The sequence below is a fragment of the Dicentrarchus labrax genome, unplaced genomic scaffold (assembly GCF_905237075.1).
Source record: "Dicentrarchus labrax unplaced genomic scaffold, dlabrax2021, whole genome shotgun sequence".
Taxonomy (NCBI): domain Eukaryota; kingdom Metazoa; phylum Chordata; class Actinopteri; family Moronidae; genus Dicentrarchus; species Dicentrarchus labrax.
Window position 1 is genome coordinate 17,743,129 of NW_026136711.1, and position 18,929 is coordinate 17,762,057.

General features: G+C 41.0%; 1 protein-coding gene across 1 annotated transcript; it reads left to right on the forward strand.

Moving 5' to 3' along the window:
• The first annotated feature begins 99 nt into the window (after window positions 1-99).
• Window positions 100-18,452, forward strand: LOC127372186 (arf-GAP with GTPase, ANK repeat and PH domain-containing protein 1-like). Its single transcript, XM_051415660.1, is given in 21 exon segments — window positions 100-665; window positions 1,219-2,473; window positions 7,828-7,886; window positions 7,992-8,079; window positions 8,558-8,643; window positions 8,742-8,883; window positions 8,973-9,107; window positions 9,202-9,323; window positions 9,538-9,699; window positions 10,369-10,452; window positions 10,731-10,835; window positions 10,938-11,097; window positions 11,687-11,815; window positions 11,909-12,046; window positions 12,262-12,321; window positions 12,550-12,701; window positions 14,340-14,430; window positions 15,477-15,699; window positions 15,926-16,181; window positions 16,183-16,230; window positions 16,645-18,452. Coding segments are annotated over 20 exon segments (3,681 nt in total). The 5' UTR covers window positions 100-665; window positions 1,219-1,302; the 3' UTR covers window positions 16,915-18,452.
• Window positions 18,453-18,929: the final 477 nt, after the last annotated feature.

Below are 18,929 nucleotides of genomic sequence, written 5' to 3' on the forward strand. Positions count from 1 at the left end.
TGCTGGAGCTGGAGCCAGTGTGGAGCTGGGTGTGCGGCAGGCTAACAGGCTAGCGGGGGGGGGGTTGGGGGGGGGGGGGGGGTTGTGGTGGTGGTGGCTGCGAGGCTCTGTGGCAGCGAGAAGAGGAGGAAAAAAAAGGAGGAGGGGCTGTGGTGAGCTGGTGGGCTTCCTCTGCCTCACAGACACATTTTATTGACTTGCTAATTGGATGAGGCACTCGGAGGAGAGGATGCGGTGAACGAGAAGAGCTGCTCTCTAGAGGAGGGATACAGGCACAAGGAGGCATTGCTCGGGTTGCGTAAATCCGGCCACTTCATCTCTCTCTTTTTTTAATTTTCTGGAGACATAACAACAGATGTTTTTCAGAATCTCCCAGTGACCTGCACACCGTGCATACATAATTGTATGCATGACATTGTCGAACGGAGGCTCCAGCTGCCAGACGCTTCGTGACAAGTGAATGATTTCCATTTTGATATTTTTGCACCCTGTTCTCTTTCAACAGTTTTTTTTCTCTTGGACTCATCAGCTGGAGCTCTTTTTTTTTTCTCAGCCTTGTTTGATGTGCCATTTGATATGAATGGTTATCAGATGGCGAGGTAAATTCTTCATCAAATCAAATGTGCAAGGAACTGTGCAATGGATATTCTTGGGGAAAAATGAAGGTATGATATGAGCAAAGGCTGAGACACATACTGTAGTAAGGTGGCATTATTCATCTAATATTCATTTTAAGTCAAGAAATGGATCAACTGAATGTGTTGAGTGTTGCATAATTCCAGGCTGAAATCTGAGGCAAAGACATCAACACAGTAAAAAGAAATGTGTCCTTATGTATATCTGTGTGTGCCTACATGTTAAATCTGTATAGAATAAATGAGTTTAGGAAGGAAAGCCAAGAACAGAGAGGGGAGGATTATGAATGAATCAGTGGTAGAGACCAGTAGTAGCGGTGTGCATTGAGGGGGATTAATGGAAGCATTAAAAAAAACAGTCTAGACTTGTTTCACCACTGGGTCAGGCTTTTAAATATATTCTGGAAATTTGCAATTCCAAGTATTCCTCTTTCTTTTGCACTGACTCTTCATATCTTTATTTTAAAAGGAAACCCGGGGGTTCTTGTTAAGTGCACAGGCCCGCTATCAGACACAATCAGCTACACAAGGTTTGATCAGGTGTCTGTGTTTGATCTTAGATTATCTTTCTCCTCTGCTTCAGTCTTATCCTGGTTGCCATGACTGAGGTGAGCAGGTCTGGCTAGGTCAGAGAGCAGGTGCCACTGTGCTGAAGTCTGCTGTCCCAATGAGCAAGGCGGGCAACCCACAGAGACGCACCACCTACCTCATTTCCCTCACTCTGGTGAAGGTTGAGGCTGTGCCAGAGGATGTAGCCGAGAACCAGAAGGAGGCTCTTCCAGAGGGGGAAGGGAGCCCTAAGAAGGAAGAGGAGGAGGAGCAGGAGGAGGAGGAGAAAGAGGTGAGCAATGCCCCTGAAAAGGAGGAAGGACCTGTATGTACACAAGTGGTGGGGAAAGAAAACACACAGGTGGAAGAAGAAGTGGAACAGGTGCCGGTCAAGTATGGCAGCCCCACTGAGAACTGGGGGAAGCCTGAGAGGAGGGAAACTCATGGACACCAAAAAGACCTTGTAACCGTCTGTAAAAGCAAAGACGCTTCTTCTTCTTTTGTACACGCACCTGTTAGGCAAATGGTCAAAGTGTATGGAGGGACTACTTCCGAGGGAACTGTGCGCAGAGAGGGGCCTCGCTCAGATGCCTTGCGCCCTAAGACGGAGCTCTACAGAGAGCCCCCCATGCTGTTCCTAAAGGGGGAAAATGGAGCAGACCTGAACAGCCGCTCACGTTGCAGCCTCCCTTTTTCCATCCCGCCGCAGGTCAGCCAGCGTCCCGAAGTCCTCATGAGGTCACATGCAGGAGGCAACTCTGCATGCTGGAGGGAACTCAGAGAGGCCAATACAAGCCTGTATCACTCTGCTAAGACTTTGGATCGAAGGGATAACCGTATCGGGGACCAGTCCCCCTTAATGGCAGCTACAACTCTAGGGCCTTACAGGGCGTCCTGGGCTGACAGCGATGGAAGGGGCACTCTCATTCGCCCCGGAGCTCCCATCAGTGGTGGATTTTCAGGCATAATGACCAGAGACAGCCCTCAGGGGGAGAGATTTAAGACGGTTTCTATTTCCTTTCCTGCACCTCCTGCCACCGATGCGTCCAGGCCTCAGAGAAAAGGTACAAGTCGTACCCTGGACAACAGCGACCTACATTCCCTCTCCGAGGATCTGAAGAAAGGGAAGGAGAGCCAGGGAGGAACAATCCAGCGAGCTCCTCCCCGTGACCGAAAGATGCTCAAGTTCATTAGTGGCATTTTCACCAAAAGTACAGCGGCGCCGCCCAGTGTCAACACTGCACCTCCCCTCTATCCAGCTGTGGAAAGGGGCTCCAGTGAGGAGGAAGGTAAGGCCCCCACATGCATCTACTGTATGTGATCACAGAACTTTATGACAGGCTTTTTGTGACAAATGTTACAGGCATACTATTTTATACCAACATTTCTGTCCACGTAATTTGATATATTTGGACTCCCCACAGCGCTGCACATACATACACAACCAACAGAGCAACATTTATACGACTCTGTAGAAGAGAGAGACAACTGCTCTTCTGTGAGAATTCTGCGACAGTGGCAAAATAACGCTGTCACATCTGTTGTTTCAGTTCACCCATCAGTGCTCACTTGGGCTGAAATTGAAGCGACTAAGAAGACCATTTTGTTTAATGTGATTACACAAGATCACATATTTATTGTCGCTTACATTGCTCTCTCAGGAGTGGTGTCGACCTAAACCAAACAACGTGTTCCCATTCGTACCCAGTAATGCTCTAATGCTCGTCTAACTCATTACTTTACTTAAACACAGTTGTGAGATTGAATTATCAGGTGAAATGTATTGCGCATATTTTCATGCAAAGTGGATTTGAATTTGGCTATATGAATTAAATGTCTTTTTTTTTTTTTACTTAGAATAAGCTGTTATACTTTCCTTCCTAGATGAAATAGATGAGATGTGCCTGACACTCTCTGCACACACTGGCTTTGGTTTAAAATCCAGTTGATGTGTGTGAGATCAAGTCCAAGTCACCTCTCATGTCTTTGAAGGATTTGGTGAAGCAGTTCTACAGTTTCTTTACTGCCCTGAGCTCTCAGTATATCTTAAACTAATTCTTAAGTCTATAAAATAACCTTCAGGGATGACATCTGGTGAAAATATGTTGATGTTATTGAAATGTAACACAAAGAAAAACAAACCACACACACGAGGATCTTAATGGCAGCAATGGAGCAAACTTTCAAAACAAAATGACATCTGAGTAAGTATTAGCCATATTGCAGGTATTAGGTATTAAAGGGTGAGTTGTTGAAAGAGCTGCATGTTTGCAGCAGTTATGTGACACGTTTCCTGTTGATAGTCACAAATGGGTGAGCCATAACTCAGATTCATTAATGATCTGAGCTGAAAAAATTAGTTTATTATTCGACTGAGCAACTGACAGAAAATAAATCAGTAACTATATTAATAATCAGTGAATCCTTTAAGTCATTTTTCAAGCAAAAACACAAAATATTCTTTGCTGCCTTTCTTTATCTTATGTGATATTTTAATATATTTATGGGTTTTGGATGGGTGTTTGAACAAAATAAACTTTTTTTTAAGACGTCACATTTAAGAAATTGCTATGGGCATTTTTCACTATTTTCTGACATTTCATAGACACAAACAATCAATTACCCGAATTATCAGATTAGCTGGTAATGAGAATGCAGCCCTATAATAATCACTAGATTTACAATATCTAAATGTCAAGGTAATCATCTTGCTTGACAAAAGCTTGATCTATTTCTGAAGATCCTCTAGACCTCCAACAGGTCTGTCATGGAAGTGAATGGAATATTATTTAGCTTTAAGTAAAAACTGACTCACATACAATTAAACTAAAACCATCACAAATAGATTTTTTAACTTCATTAATGTTGCAGACAACGTTTAAAATTTTAGTACAGATTATTCTTTATTGGCTCCACTGTTTATTTTAATAGTGAAAAAGTATTAAAATGTTGTCCCTGTCCTTTTATTGTACCTAATGCTTTGGACCTCTGTTATGAGGAATTCTGACATGCAAACAAATAGAAATTAATTCAGTCTTGTCAAAATCTACAAAAACACTTCATGAAATATTCAGACTTCTCTATTTGAAATAAAGAACATTATGCAACTTTATCAATCTTTAATCTTTATTGATATATTCTAAAGAACAATCATCTTTGACAGAGAGTGTGGTATTGGAGTAAGCTCTGAATAATTTGTCAGTAGTAAGTGGGACATGAATAATTAAGGTTGGGGATACACAGAGCTGTGTTCATCGGAGGAGTTAGGAGAGAGCGGGAACCTGCTACTTCCTGCTCTGTGCATAGAGTTAATCAGCCTTCAAATGGAGCCCATTCATTCGTCAACGCTATATTGTGTTTAAGTGATTGGGCGTGTTTAACCTGTAGTTTAGATGATGGATGAACATTATTGATCAAATTGAATTAATAAAACATTGGTCAGCGTTGTCAAAATGTGCAGAGACACACACTTGAATATATTCAGCATCATATGTACACAGGTGGACGTCGTGTCTCTGTGCCTAGCACAAACGTCGCTGTATCTGTGAGAGACCATTTATTGTATAGAGACCCGGGCTGGAGGCTTCTGGAAAATGGAGTTGCCATGGCAACAGCAAGCCGTGAGAGATGCTATTTGGTCTGTGGTGGTGACGCCGTTGATGGAGCGGAGTGTGGGGGTGTGGGGATTGCCCAGAGATGGGCATGAGGGGGTTTAAAGTTCTGTGTCCCCCGGAGAGGTGGCCGATGGCGCGGCTCCACCCCAAATACATCGTGACCCGACTGCTTCAGTGTCTGTGTGTGTGTGTGTGTGTGTGTGTGTGTGTGTGTGTGTGTGTGTGTGTGTGTGTGTGTGTGTGTGTGTGTGTGTGTGTGTGTGTGTGTGTGGGCGCGTGTGCAAACACTAACTGTGTTGTTGTCTTTTTACATTGATTTACATCTGTCGGCACCTTCACACAGTGTGTGTCTGTGTGTGTTTGTCATTTGTCTTTCTCTGTTCAGCCTCATACCTGCAATTGTGTGTGGTGTCCTTCAAGGGTGTGTGTGTGTGTGTGTGTGTGTGTGTGTGTGTGTGTGTGTGTGTGTGTGTGTGTGTGTGTGTGTTTTATTGAATGCCCATTCACAGAGGTACCTTTGCTGTAATTCTACTGAGGTTAGAGCTAAGGCACTCGAACCTGACTGTTGAATGCAACCTCACTACAAAGATACCTCCATCAAGTCTTATAATGAACAACTTAAACCTTTATGTGTAGAGCAATAATGTGCTTCAATGTACGTCATTTCACAAAAGAGATCAGCTTGTTTTAAGAAGTGTTTCGATTGTCAATTTCTTGACACCAGTGGACTTCTTGTTCCACCTTGTTTCAAGATTGCATTCCAAAACCCTGAAACTCTCATATAATATGTACTGGCAGAATAATTTCTTTGCAGAAAACCTTTATGGCTCAATATGAGAAAGTGGGGAACAGAAATATATCCATGACCTCAGAATTAAATTAGAGAGTGAGTTATGGAGTAGTAAAACTGAGAATAAGAATACATTTTAAACAGTTGCTATAGCGCACACTATGAACCCAGTAAAAAATGCAACGAAGCTCGTTGCCTTTAAGAATCTTTGATCCTGTAATTCTTGTTTTAGTATATCGGTGCCAGATCTGATCAAGCATTACTTACTAAACCGACTGCTACACAATAAACCCACACAGCTGGAGGATCATTATCATCACAGTTAAGCAATGAAGTTGATATATTTGGTCATAATCTCACAACTGTTTATCATCATGACACTTGGAACATAATGTAGGTTTTTAATATTAACACTCAGTCATCATATTGTCACTGCCTAGTGGATTTCCTCATCACTAAAAACCAACACAAACACAGGTCTATTTTAGGCTTCAAAGATTCAATAAACAATAATAGATATCTTAGTAATGTAAAAGGGAAAATAATAAGAAATAAGACGTTATCAAAGGGAGTTTATTTACATTAGACATATTACACATTTGTCTTCTGGTGGCAGCTGTGGACAAAAGTGGTAGTTTGTTTCATTGATTTCAAAGGGGATTCGACTGAATCCGACCCGGTGGCAGGCATTAGGAATTATGATAGAAATAGTCTTATCGTCAAAGGTGTCGTATGCTTATGTACACCATAAAGAGGTATCAGTATTAAATTGAGACTGTTTCATAAACAGCTAATAAGCTTCTTGTAGTACATTTAAAGAAAAGCTTTTGTCTTTATAGGTTTGTTTTATATCCTAGTTGCTGAGTAAAATTCTGATGCAGTTCGAAGACTATAAAGAACTGACAGAGGAGTGAGTTTGCTAATCTCCGGAGATGCTGACAATTGCCTCAACCTAAACATGATGTTTTGTAACTAGATAAGTCACGTGACATCAGTTATATACTGTCATTTCGGTTTTGTCTGATGTAGAATAAACTAAACAAAATCCCACTCTCATTCAGTATAAAACATCCATCTTAACAAGTAATTTGGCCTCCTCAAGACTTATTTTTCTCGCTCGAAACAAATCAGCAGTGCAATAATTTCACTTTTCCCAGTGCAGTTTCCTCTTTTTATGGAACATTTTAGAAATCATGGTCAATATAACGTAACAATACTGGATTAGGCAGATCACTGCACTAGTATTAGACTCTGGCTGACTCAATAATAGACAATAATAGCGCAAAGCTTATCTTTATTTGAGGTTATTTGATTGTCGCTGATGCAAATCTGCTCCTTCCAAAAGTCTTTCTGAATCAGGTTTCACCTTCTCAATACCACAGATGACCAGGTGGCATATTCAGTCTTGTTTCAGTTGACACTAACTTCTATAAAATTCATGAAATGAGGGATGCTGAATGATCAATTTTTTTTTTTTAGATTAATACGCTTTCAAGGCAAGAAAAATTGCTTGCAATGAGGGTTTTTGCAAAAGTGCTATGTCTAATGATGTTAGGGTAAACTAAAGATATCTGGCATGCTCGCAAACTCATGTAGACTTGCACATTTGTACACTTGATTGAATTTTCTGGGTGCTGAGTGTCTGGGAGCTGCAGCCTCTTTGCACCCAGTGGGGAGGCATGGGAACCCTAACTCTCCTCACAGGCAGGCAGACCAAACCTGGCTAGCAGTCAGCAATCACACTTTTCAAGGAACACTCCAACATTTTGGGGAAATAAGTTTTTTTAAATTAGTCCAGTGTCAACTTCTTATTTGTACATTCAAAGAAATAGTTGTAGGTCTTGTTTAGCTGAGCTTACCACAAAGACTAGAAGCAGGGGGCATGGTTAGCCTCGTGGTTGTGTTGGTGACTAGTTTGAATTCTAACACCATATAACATGTAAACGGTTAAAAAGTATGCTCTTTTGCTTACTTTGTTTACTGTTTGTACCATTGCAGATCCCCTATGGTGCAATCTTAAAGCAGTCGGATGTTTTTAAAAATAGTTTGTTGTCTTTTTAGCCTAGCCTGGAATGGAAGCAGGGGAAAACACAAATGTTAGCTCACAGCTTCCAGCAACTTCAAAGTTGTCTTAAATATAGTTTATATCCTGTATCTTGCAAGTTACTAACACATAAAATTATTATATCATCATATATATCAATTAATCTCCTTTTTTTGGTCATTATTTTCTCTTTAGCTGCCTGCACCAGCAGTCAAGAATGGACCATGAGCCATACTGTTCAAGAGCTTCACCTGGTAAGCATTATTGGCATCGTTTTTTTTACAAACCAGTGAGTAGATCGATTTAATGCTAAATTAATACTTTCTTTCTCTGTGTGTTTGCGTGTTTGTGCTTTGCAGGGTGTTTTAGGAGGTCTGTGCAGTGGAAAGTCTGCTCTGGTACACAGACACCTGACAGGAAGTTACCTGCAGCTTGAAAACGCTGAGGGTTGGTTTCACATGATGATGTTTTTCTATGACAATGTCAGCACACAACAGACAATAAACACTACTTAATAATCTACTTCTCATACACAGGTGTAATTAATACTTAATCAATTCTTAATACATTAATACTTCTATTCAGTTAAATTTAGTTTTATGTCCAAATCATAAAAGAAGTTATCTCAGGAAACCTTTTCATAAAGAGGCCGTCTAGACAGTACTAAAATTATATTATATATATATATAGACCCAACAATTTCCACAATGGGCAAGCACTTGGCGACAGTGACACAGAAAAAAGACAGAATCCTTGAGCAGACCCCGGCTCTAGGTGGGCAGCTGTTGGCTTTAACCATCCATTTAGATGATCAAGACCAGGGCCAGGGCATGTTTTTAATGCTTTTTCTGCTATTACAAGCCAAAATATCTGCTATGAAAAAGGTCTGTAACAAGTTGTGTCTACTCCTTCTGTGCATTTCCAGGGCGCCAGTACATTAAGGATGTCCTGGTTGACGGACAGAGCCATGTGTTGATAATCAGAGAAGAGACAGAGCTCCCAGGTGCTCAGGTGGGTTGGAAACTGATTGAACTTGAAGACAACTAATAAAATGTGATGTAATTTAGGTCTTAATCTAATTTTATGAGCTCTACTCATCTCCTTCTCAGTTTGCAAGTTGGGTGGATGCAGTTATCTTGGTCTTCAGTTTGGAAAATGAGGCCAGCTTCCAGGAAGTTTACAAAATCTATCACCAGCTCGCTGTCCATCGGCCTGTTTCTGAGATACCTTTCATTGTAGTCGGCACTCAGGGTAAGACACTCACGCACAACATGTGCTTTTATTTCAAATGTTTGCAGGGGTGGGCTTTCGGTGCATTTGTGATTTGTGTTTTTTTCCAGATAAGATAAGCAGTACCAACCCTAGAGTCATAGATGATGCCAGGGCCAGGCAGCTTTGTTCCGACGTGCGGCGCTGCACTTACTATGAAACTTGTGCGACATATGGCCTCAATGTGAACAGAGTCTTCACTGACGGTATGTGTCCCTTTCAAAGTCAGAGCATGCAGAAATATGAAAATGATGTGTCTTATTCAGGGCTTACGATTAGGTTTCTTTTTTTGTTCCACAGCTGCTCAGAAGATCATGGCAGCCAAGAAGCAAGCTGCTCTACTGGCTTCCTGTAAATCTCTCCCAAACTCTCCCAGTCACTCTGGAGGCTCCACCCCAGTGTCGGGTGTGTTTCCAGGACAGGTAAGACCCATCTGTTCCACACTGTCTGAAAAAATTATACTAAGTTGTATCATTTACGTGTACCTTTTCTTACTGAGTGCACTGTATATTTTAGGATTGCTGTATCGGTATTTTTTCTGCAGTAACAAACTCAATTATCTTCCTTTTCTGCTCAATTATCACTTCATTCATTGCCCCCCACCCCCCTCCTGCTCTGGCTCTTCCCTCTCATTAGGCCAGTAACGGTGGTCAGAGCAGTGATTACTCCTCATCACTTCCCTCCACTCCTGTTATCAGCCATAAAGAGATTGGCCGGACAGCAAGAGGAGACAAACAGGAAAGTGCGACACCCGGGTCTGTCCGCAGTGCCACCCGGAGACGTACCTCCCGATTTGCGGTACATACTCATCAAGTGATTGTTTTTGTATGGGCACAAGCACTTGTGCATATGCACCCTTTTATTTTATTACTTTCTTTTCTTTTTCCTATTTTAACAGCTTCCCATGTTTACAAATTCATAAAACTGGGGACACTTATCAGGATTCTAGGCACTTAAAGACAAACCCAGGTCCAGTGGAAAAACACTGTGGTTAGCAGTTTAGTTACACTATGAAATGTTACTGTATCATACTATTTATTTGGCCATTTACCTGAATATACAATACTTTGTCATATCTTTTAGATTATAGTTAACAGTTTGAAGAAAGACAGACAAGCTGTCTCCGACTGTGCGCTCAAGTATTTGTTTGGAGATAATAAAAGAGGTTACTGGTCACCCTGCATAGTGTGTAGATAATTGCATTCTCTTCAGTGTTTGAAAGCATGAATGAAACAACAAAGGTATCAGAAAAGTAATTTATAACTTAGAAATGACTATAACTTGGTTTGGGCTTTGACTATGAAAGTTGTTGAGGCCAAATGGCATGGATATTGATATTAAACTTATTTCTTTAGATATGGCTTACATTTATAAGCCAGCCAGTCAGCAGAAACTTCATTCACATTTCCAAATACTGTTTATGGCTTTGTGATGAAATGTCAGTTATTGCTTTTCTTGTCTGTCTAGGGCCGGAGAGGCAGCGACTCAAACAGAAGGAGTGCAGATTGTAAGGGCGATCTGGGCAGCGGACGCTCCATTCCCATCAAACAGGTAAGACACAGATTTGCACTTGATGCAGAAACAAATATGATGTATCTAATGACCCGCCGCAGAGGACATCACACCAGCAGTCTTTTGAAACCAAACGCGTGAGGCAGCCTCATTATGCAGAGTGATGAAGTGTTGTGATCTTCCATATTGGCCTGATGAATAGGAATAGTGGGTGTTTTTGGCAACCAGCAGCCATTGTGCTGCCCGAAATGTGCGAGATTGAACACACAAGACATTGGCAATGAATTCTCCCTCTTCGGTTTTGCCACCTCCATCAGGGCATCTTGCTGAAGCGCAGCGGGAACTCGCTCAACAAAGAGTGGAAGAAGAAGTATGTGACACTGTCCAACGACGGCATACTGTCCTACCACTCCAGTGTCAATGTGAGTCAGTGTGTTGACAGAGCGCTCTGAAGCATTATGCTGCCGAATGCACCACTGACAGATAGTGGTTGATGGTAATGGTTGATGTTTGGCGCTTGGCAGGACTACATGCTGAATGCCCCCGGGAAAGAGATGGACCTGCTGCGAGTGACAGTGAAGGTGCCAGGAAAGCGACCACCTCGTGCTGTACCAACCTGCGGCCTTCCAGTCGGGCTTAACGGACGGGTCAAAGATGTGCCAGGACCTGAGGGTGTCAGCCCAGGTCAAAGAATAAACATGTTATTTCTTTATTTTAAAAAGCTAAAACAAATCCTTTCTATAAATGTGTACATAAGCATGAAACAATAACACAAAATACAGTCTAAGTAATATTTCAGAATTATTGCAGTAAACATTGTTGATACAAATGGAAATATCTTAAATTGAAGATATGTCATAGCTAGTCCTTTTCTTGCTGGGGTACATGAGAGTTAAGCCCTGGATAGGAATGAGCAGATATAGTACTGTAGGGTAAGAAAAAAAGAAAAAAAAGAAAAAGAAGGAGTCAGAACTACAGTAAATGTAGTGCTCCTTGGATTTTAAGACTTTTCTGAACCAGAAAGAAAAGAAAAACTGCATGGTAATGCAAAATCTTTGCAAAAGAACAAAGGAGCATCATAAGGGATTTTACAAGTTTTGCAAGTGTGTGAAAGACTTCCGGACTTCTTCAGTCATACTCTGTATCTTTTATTTTCTCTGGTGTTCACACAGAATCAGTAATGTACTTTTAAATTTCAGGATCTCTGGTTTTTTGTTTGATGTTTGTTTGAATTACTCTATTATTAAATGCATGCTTGGTATCATCTCTTTAGTCCCTGTAAGCGCCAGCAGCCTCCTGCAAGTGGAGGAAATGGAAGGGCTGGGTGGTGCACTGTTCCTGAGGAGTAACAGAGGCGTGCAGAGATGTCCCTCTACACTATCTAACCACGCTCAAAGTGTTGGTGAGTGAAGGATATTTTAATTTGCGCATATTTAGCTTAAGAACATGTGCCAGATACATTAATTTGATATGGTTTTTTTGTTCTTGTGGCCAGATTCTGCAGTTGAGGGTGTGTCCAGCTCCTCCTCCACCAAAGACGTAGGCTCCTCCTCACCGGTGACAGACAGGAAGAAGCATCGCAGAAAGAAGAGCATGAACCAGAAAGGAGATGCAACCATTGGCCAAGCAGACGGTAAACGCTTAGAACTCCATATGTGTTTTTATATTCAGCATTTAGCAAACAAAGAAACAATCACACTTTTGACTCACACACAATTTTGATATGGTGTTAAAGGTAATTGTGATAATTTATGACTATATATGACTGATAAATAGTTTTAACATGTATTATTTCCTCTCTTTCTCTCATTGGTCTGTTCCTTGACATTTTCTATCTTCTTCATGCAGCCAAACGCAAAATGTGGAAACTTAAAAGCTTTGGTAGCTTAAGAAACGTAAGCAAGGCAGGTAATGTTGATCTGTCATGTTGCATCTTTCAAACTCAACATCAACTGACTGACTCTGCGCACATCAGTCTGTCTGCTTGTGTTTTCCTGAAGGACATTCAATTGTATCAAGCTTTTGGCTAAACAGTTCACTAACATGTATTTTTAGTTCATAATGTTATCAGACTATTGGAATAATATCTGATGAAAAATCTCTTGTATGTTGTATGTTCATGTGTTCCTGTGTCAGATGAGGATAACTTTGACTTCCTCATCGTGTCGAGCACCGGCCAGACTTGGCACTTTGAAGCTCAGAGTGTGGAGGAGAGGGACTCCTGGGTCCAAGCCATTGAGAGCCAGATCCTGGCCAGCCTGCAGCTGTGTGAGAGCAGCAAAAACAAGGTAAGAATGAACAAAAGGCATACAGTGCTCTTTATAGACAATGCACTGTGTTTGACAATGATAATTCCCTTTTTTGATACTTTATTGTCGTTACTCAACCTCATTAATTATATCTGTACTGGGTTTGTAACCCCTAATTAATCATGAACATTTCATATGATTTAGATATGTGGGTGAAGTTTTTATAGATTTCTCCACATTCCCTCTAAAACTTTGAAAATGCAGACGAATCATATTTAACATATTTATTTGGGATAATAAAATACTGCATCTGTATCTTCCAAGTATATTGTCTCCACATATGTGAAGCAATCGTGTTCTGTGCCACAGTACAGCGATAATTTAATTGACAGATGACAAAATATTATGGCTGTATTAACCAACGGCCACATTTTTTTACACCACAGGATGTGCCTTTGTTACATTATATTGAGTGCAAAATAATTAGCCTGCCTGGGGCCGGGCTGTTCTGTGTGAGTTTGCATGTGTTGTGTTTGTGTAGATTTTCTCATGGTGCTCCACATGTATGTTAAGTTAATTCTGCAGTCAGTGCCTTTAACCAAGGCACTGGCTCACTCACATCTGGAGTTGGTCCCCAGGCGTCGCACAGTGGCTGCCCACTGTTCTCAGTACTTAGGAGGGGTCAAATGCAGAGGGTGAATTTTCCAACAGGAATTAATAAAGGATAACTTAACCAACATAATCATGTGGTGCAGTGTAATACTGGTATCCATTGTGGCATAAAATTGTGTCTGTATTTTCAAGTCTATAAAACAATTCTTTAGACTTTTGTTGGCAAAGTCACACACAAAATAAGACTGAAATCATTTATAGAGTTGTTAGGGTATAGGATGCGACCTGATCTCCAAATTTCCAAACACACTTTTCTATGGAGAAAAAAACTGCATAAAATGATCATACCTTTACTCAAAGTACACCTGAAAATGTATTGAAATAATACCAGTGGAAGGCACAACAGTAGTAAGCACAATAAAGGCAACAGATAGTAAACATGACAACACATTTGTTATACTGCATGAAATGTAAATTCATTATCTGTCCTTGGATGTACATTTGGAGGGCCTTATAATCATATTTGTGTATTTGCACCTGGATAAGAACAGTTTTCTCTCAGGAGAAGCACGCCTGGACACTCTCCTCAGACCATTAGGAAACTTTCACTCCTGCTGCTTTTAAAATGGATGAGGGCAGCCGATTACTTTGGCCATTACCAAAACCCATCCCATCTCCAGAACTGTATGTGGTCCTGTCCACTAATGGGCTGTGCTGGTTTCTGTTGTTGAGTGGGAAGTATGTCCTGGTGTGGAATTCATTCAATCATCTTCCAAAAATGTTATTCGCCACTAATATAATGATTCTCAATAATTACTTCAATCCCATGATGTATTTCTTTATTAGTGTTATGAGAACTATGTGTCCTAGGAGCCCAAAACCAATCATTTTTAAGCTTTAAATGGTCAATGATTATAGCCTTCTACAATAGCTTTGTCACTGGGAATTCTGAAAATTATAGTAATTGTATCAGAGCCGTTAGCAGAGCTAATATCACACAGGGTTAGGCTACTGGTGTTTCTCTTATTTTAAAGATATTTAAAGATATTCTTGTGTTTTCCACAGACTCGCAAGAACAGCCAGAGTGAAGCAGTGGCTCTGCAGGCAATCCGCAACGCAAAGGGCAACAACTTCTGTGTTGACTGCGATGCTCCAAGTAAGTAGCAAACATAATAATAATAATAGCTTTTCTCCCCTTTGTACCTGTTCATATCTGTGTCTGGGTTTGGTACATTACCTATCCTGTCTCATTTCAACCCCGTAGATGTGTCCAACCCTTGTCATTTGTTCTTTGCTCATCTTTTTCCATTTTCAGAGTGTGTGATGAATATAAGAATCAACCAGTCAAGTTATGGAGCACTTGAAGCTTCCAACATTTCCACACTACTATAGCAAACCTGGCCTGTCACTGGAAAATAGACTGTTGTTTGGAAACGGCCTTACATACAATTAACACGCTGTATTTAAAAAAAAATTACAGTTGGTTGTGTTACTATCTAGCTCTAGTTTCATTCAACAAACTGTGAAAGAAATACACATTAACTGAGTGACCATTCGTGAACCATCCTTCTTGAAAAGTCTTTGTTTTTTGTGTGTTTCTTATTTGCAGAGGAAAAATCTGTGTTTTTCCTTGGTGTTGGTGTTGTTTTCATATTGTGTGCTGCTTTATTGAATCTTTTGAATCCATCTGAATCCTCAGCTTTTGTCATCCAGACCTTGAAAGTACTGTTCACTTCTGTAAGCAAAAAGATCTGCCAAGGTTAGAAAGGGGGTGGGGGGGGTACAACTATTTTGTCTTGTTTATCTTCAGTCCATCACAGGGAGCAATGAGCTGCAAAGCATATTAATGATGAACATTCGTTTTTGTAGAAAGATAGTCAGCAAAATTTCATTAATTAATTAAAATTTGCGTCTTAGATATCACTAAACCAAACCAAAATAGATCAAATGCGGAATATTCTTCTAATGTTGGAACACTTTAAAGGGCCGCAGCTTCAGGGGAATATATCGTTTGGCACACTGGCCACAGATTTAACAGCTCTGCTTTAAAACTTGTCCAAACAGGATTTCACACAACTTCAGGCACTTTTCTGGCATGACTACGCCAAACTGGCATATTTAAATGGTAGAAATCTGTCAACCCTATACACAAAGTCCAGTTTCAGATGAAGTGGCAGTCTAATTTGTTGTGTTTTTTCCAAGATCCAACCTGGGCCAGTCTGAACCTGGGTGCTCTCATATGCATCGAGTGTTCAGGGATCCACAGAAACTTGGGGACCCACCTGTCACGTGTTCGCTCTTTGGATCTTGATGATCTGCCACGAGAGCTCACGCTGGTTCTCAGTGCCATTGGCAACTACATGGTCAACAGTACATGGGAGGCGCGCACACTGGGCCGCCGTAAACCAGCACCTGATGCTACACGGTAAAGACATTAAGTCAAACAAAGACACTAATGAGATGTAACATTATTGATGTGACACAGGGCAACACTGCTGTACTTCAGTGTTTTACAGTATGAGCTTCAAAATCATCTGTGTGAGTTTAAAGTGTCAGTAGAAAGAAATCGTCATTCTTTAACAGCAGAAAGACAGGAAAGCTGTAAATATATTTCACTGAATATTCATCCTCCTTTCTCTTTGCTTGTTTAGTGAGGAACGGGAGTCGTGGATCAGGGCCAAATATGAGCAAAAACTGTTTGTGGCGCCGTTGCCTCCCCCAACTCCTGGCGAAGGCCCAGACATCACGCTTTCTGGCCGCCTTCTCTTGGCAGTGATGGAGCACAACCTCCCCAAGCTGCTGCTCCTTTTGGCCCACTGCACTAAGGAGGACATTAATGCCCCTCTCAGCCTGGCGCTCTCCTCCAGGTCACTGTTGGCTCTGCGTCTGCCCGGCTCTGCCCTTGCATGCTGCCTGTCAGCAGGCTGATGTGGTGATGACGCAGCTTCTTGTTTGGGTGCGTTTACCTCCCTCTCTGAAATAGCAGTCACTAAAACTTTTGTCTGATTCGCAGGAAGGGAGATAAGTGAGAGTACAGTATCGACAAGGTGTGAAATATTACATCACAGCGAAGCATCATGTTGAGTTATGCAAAACTGGCAAAATAATAAATGTCACCCTTCAAAAACCTTTAAGTGATTCCCTCAGCAAAAAATAAAAAGCATGATGACTCAGCAGGCCACTCAAGGGTGATCTATATGTGTGAAAGGTAGTAAAGCTCACTGAGTCGCACCTTGTTGGGATAATTTAAGACCTGTCAAAGTTATAGTTTATTCCACATATGATAAAACCCTCTTTAAAATGTGGAATACAGAGTGATTACATAATCTAATCCAGTTATTTTTGTCCCTGTTTTGTGAACGTCCTTCAGTATGGCTGTGATGTGCGGTATCGGGACGCTCAGGGGCAGACAGCGCTGGTCCTGGCTCGCAATGCTGGCAGCCAGGAGTGTGTCGACATCTTGCTTCAGCACGGTTGCCCAAACGAACAGGCCACCGCGGTCGGATTTGCAGCAGCCACGACATCCAGCTTCCCTGTTGCCATGACGCCGAGTCTGACAGTTGCCACGACACTCAAGATCTCGCACAAGAGCGGCAGCACCAGCTTGAGTTACAGCACGTCTAGAAGAGCAGTGTCATAATGGGAATATGGCGTGGTGAAGTGTGTGTGTGTGTGTGTGTGTGTGTGAGCTTTTCGCTTTGCCCCCATAGTGCAGGACTGATGCACATGTTGCTGGATGTTGCACTCCCTGAGGTTTCAAAGGGTGTGTGTGTGTGTGTGTGTGTGTGTGTGTGTGTGTGTGTGTGTGTGTGTGTGTGTTTGTCAGGGATGAAAACACACACTGGTAATTACACAGGCACATTCAGTCTGCTAGAATGAGTTAACCAAAACAAAACAAAAAAATAAATTTTCCTTTCTACACTTTCTACGTAGAAGGTAGGATGGAAGAAGAGGACAGTACAGATTTAATAGGAATGTATTGCACTGTGTACCAGCTGGTATGATTCATATTTCATCTTGCAGTCAATATTCAACTTTACTCTCCACTCAGCTAAGAATGGAAATGTTCCTTCGGCCTCAAACAAGCTTATCTGAGCACGTAGAGCCCAGAAGTAAAGAACTGCAATAAGTTTACGATTTCATAGATGGAGGTCTCTGTTTTCAAGTCTCGCTCAATCTGCTTGAAATTCTTCTACACATCCACACTTCTTACCTTTATTGACAACGAATGTCAGTTTTAAAATCAGAGTGCATATACTGTGTTTACGTTCGACACAGCCGGTCGTTCAGTGCATAAATGATGTTGTGTAAGTTGAGAAAAAAAAAAAGAAACCTTTACAGTGGCTGAAAAAGAGAGGCTGTTTTAAAGATAATCAAAATAGCTGTATAGAAATGCATTGATAAAATATTATAATTCTAAAACTTTAAAAAAGTGCTTCATTTTCGAGATTGTTATTGTATGATTTGTACAGTTGGTTCTGTGTATAAAACTCAAAGGGTTACTGATAGCTGTTCAGAGATTTCCTGTACAGCGTCTTGGTTTGGTTTTTCCTTTAATAACCACCTGATTAACTCTTTGACACCCAAAACTGAGATTTATATGTTATGTTTGTATCACTGTGTGTGACATAGTACATGATGTGTGCATTATGACTCCAGCAGCAGCTCATTATCAAGGCCAGTGTTATACTAGACGTTTAAATGAACAAGTGAAATGCCTTGATTTTGATTGAATGTATACAAAAACAGATGGTTTGAATTCATTATTTCAAACACTAACATGTGTTTTTTATTTAGATGATACAGTTTTGGTGGACAGTCAGGGTGTTTTTATCTTTTACTTAACTAATATTATTCCTGCTGTGACTAATTAAATAGTATGGTTTAATAGATTAAAACTCGGTGAAGGTTCTGATCTATAAAATTGAGCCTTCAAATGACTATGATTATATTTGTAAGTGACTGAAAATCAACATGAAATAGAGGAATGTTGCCCAATTTAATATTTTAAAAAAGACATAAAAAACAACCCTCCTGCAGTACTGTATGTAATTTTTGTGTTAATGCACCGCTGAGTGTACATGTCTGTGATGTAAGCATCTCTCTCCATTTGTATTTTTTTACTCATGCAATGATTCATAGAGCATTCATTATCAATACACTAAGGCTACTGCCCAAGCTGTTGTCTTTTGTTCAGCGTTGTGTGTGTGTGTGCTTTTCCGTGTCTAGCCTCATAGAAGACCTTATTTCAAAAGGCGAGTTGTATTTGCTCAGTTTCCAACTGTGAAAACCACATTAACCACAACCGTTAATGATGGTGAGGGAGACTTCAGCGGGAAGTATCGTTGCATCACGTATGCTGGTGCGCGGAGGGTTTCAAACTGAGCTGAGAGCTGTTAGCTGGACAAACCGAGCCAATGGTCATCACTTAACACCCGACTAGCATTTGAACATAAGATCTTCTGGATCAAACCAGTTCTTGGTAAAAGCTCCTACTGGCGGTGACCTACTTCTTTCTAGGTCGAAGTCATGGACTCATTTTTATACCAACCTACCATCGCTGGGGTGGTTTCAGTCTCATGGATTCACTGTAGTAAAGTGATTGTTCACAAACACATTTAGAGACAAAAGTGACATAACAAACACAATAACTGT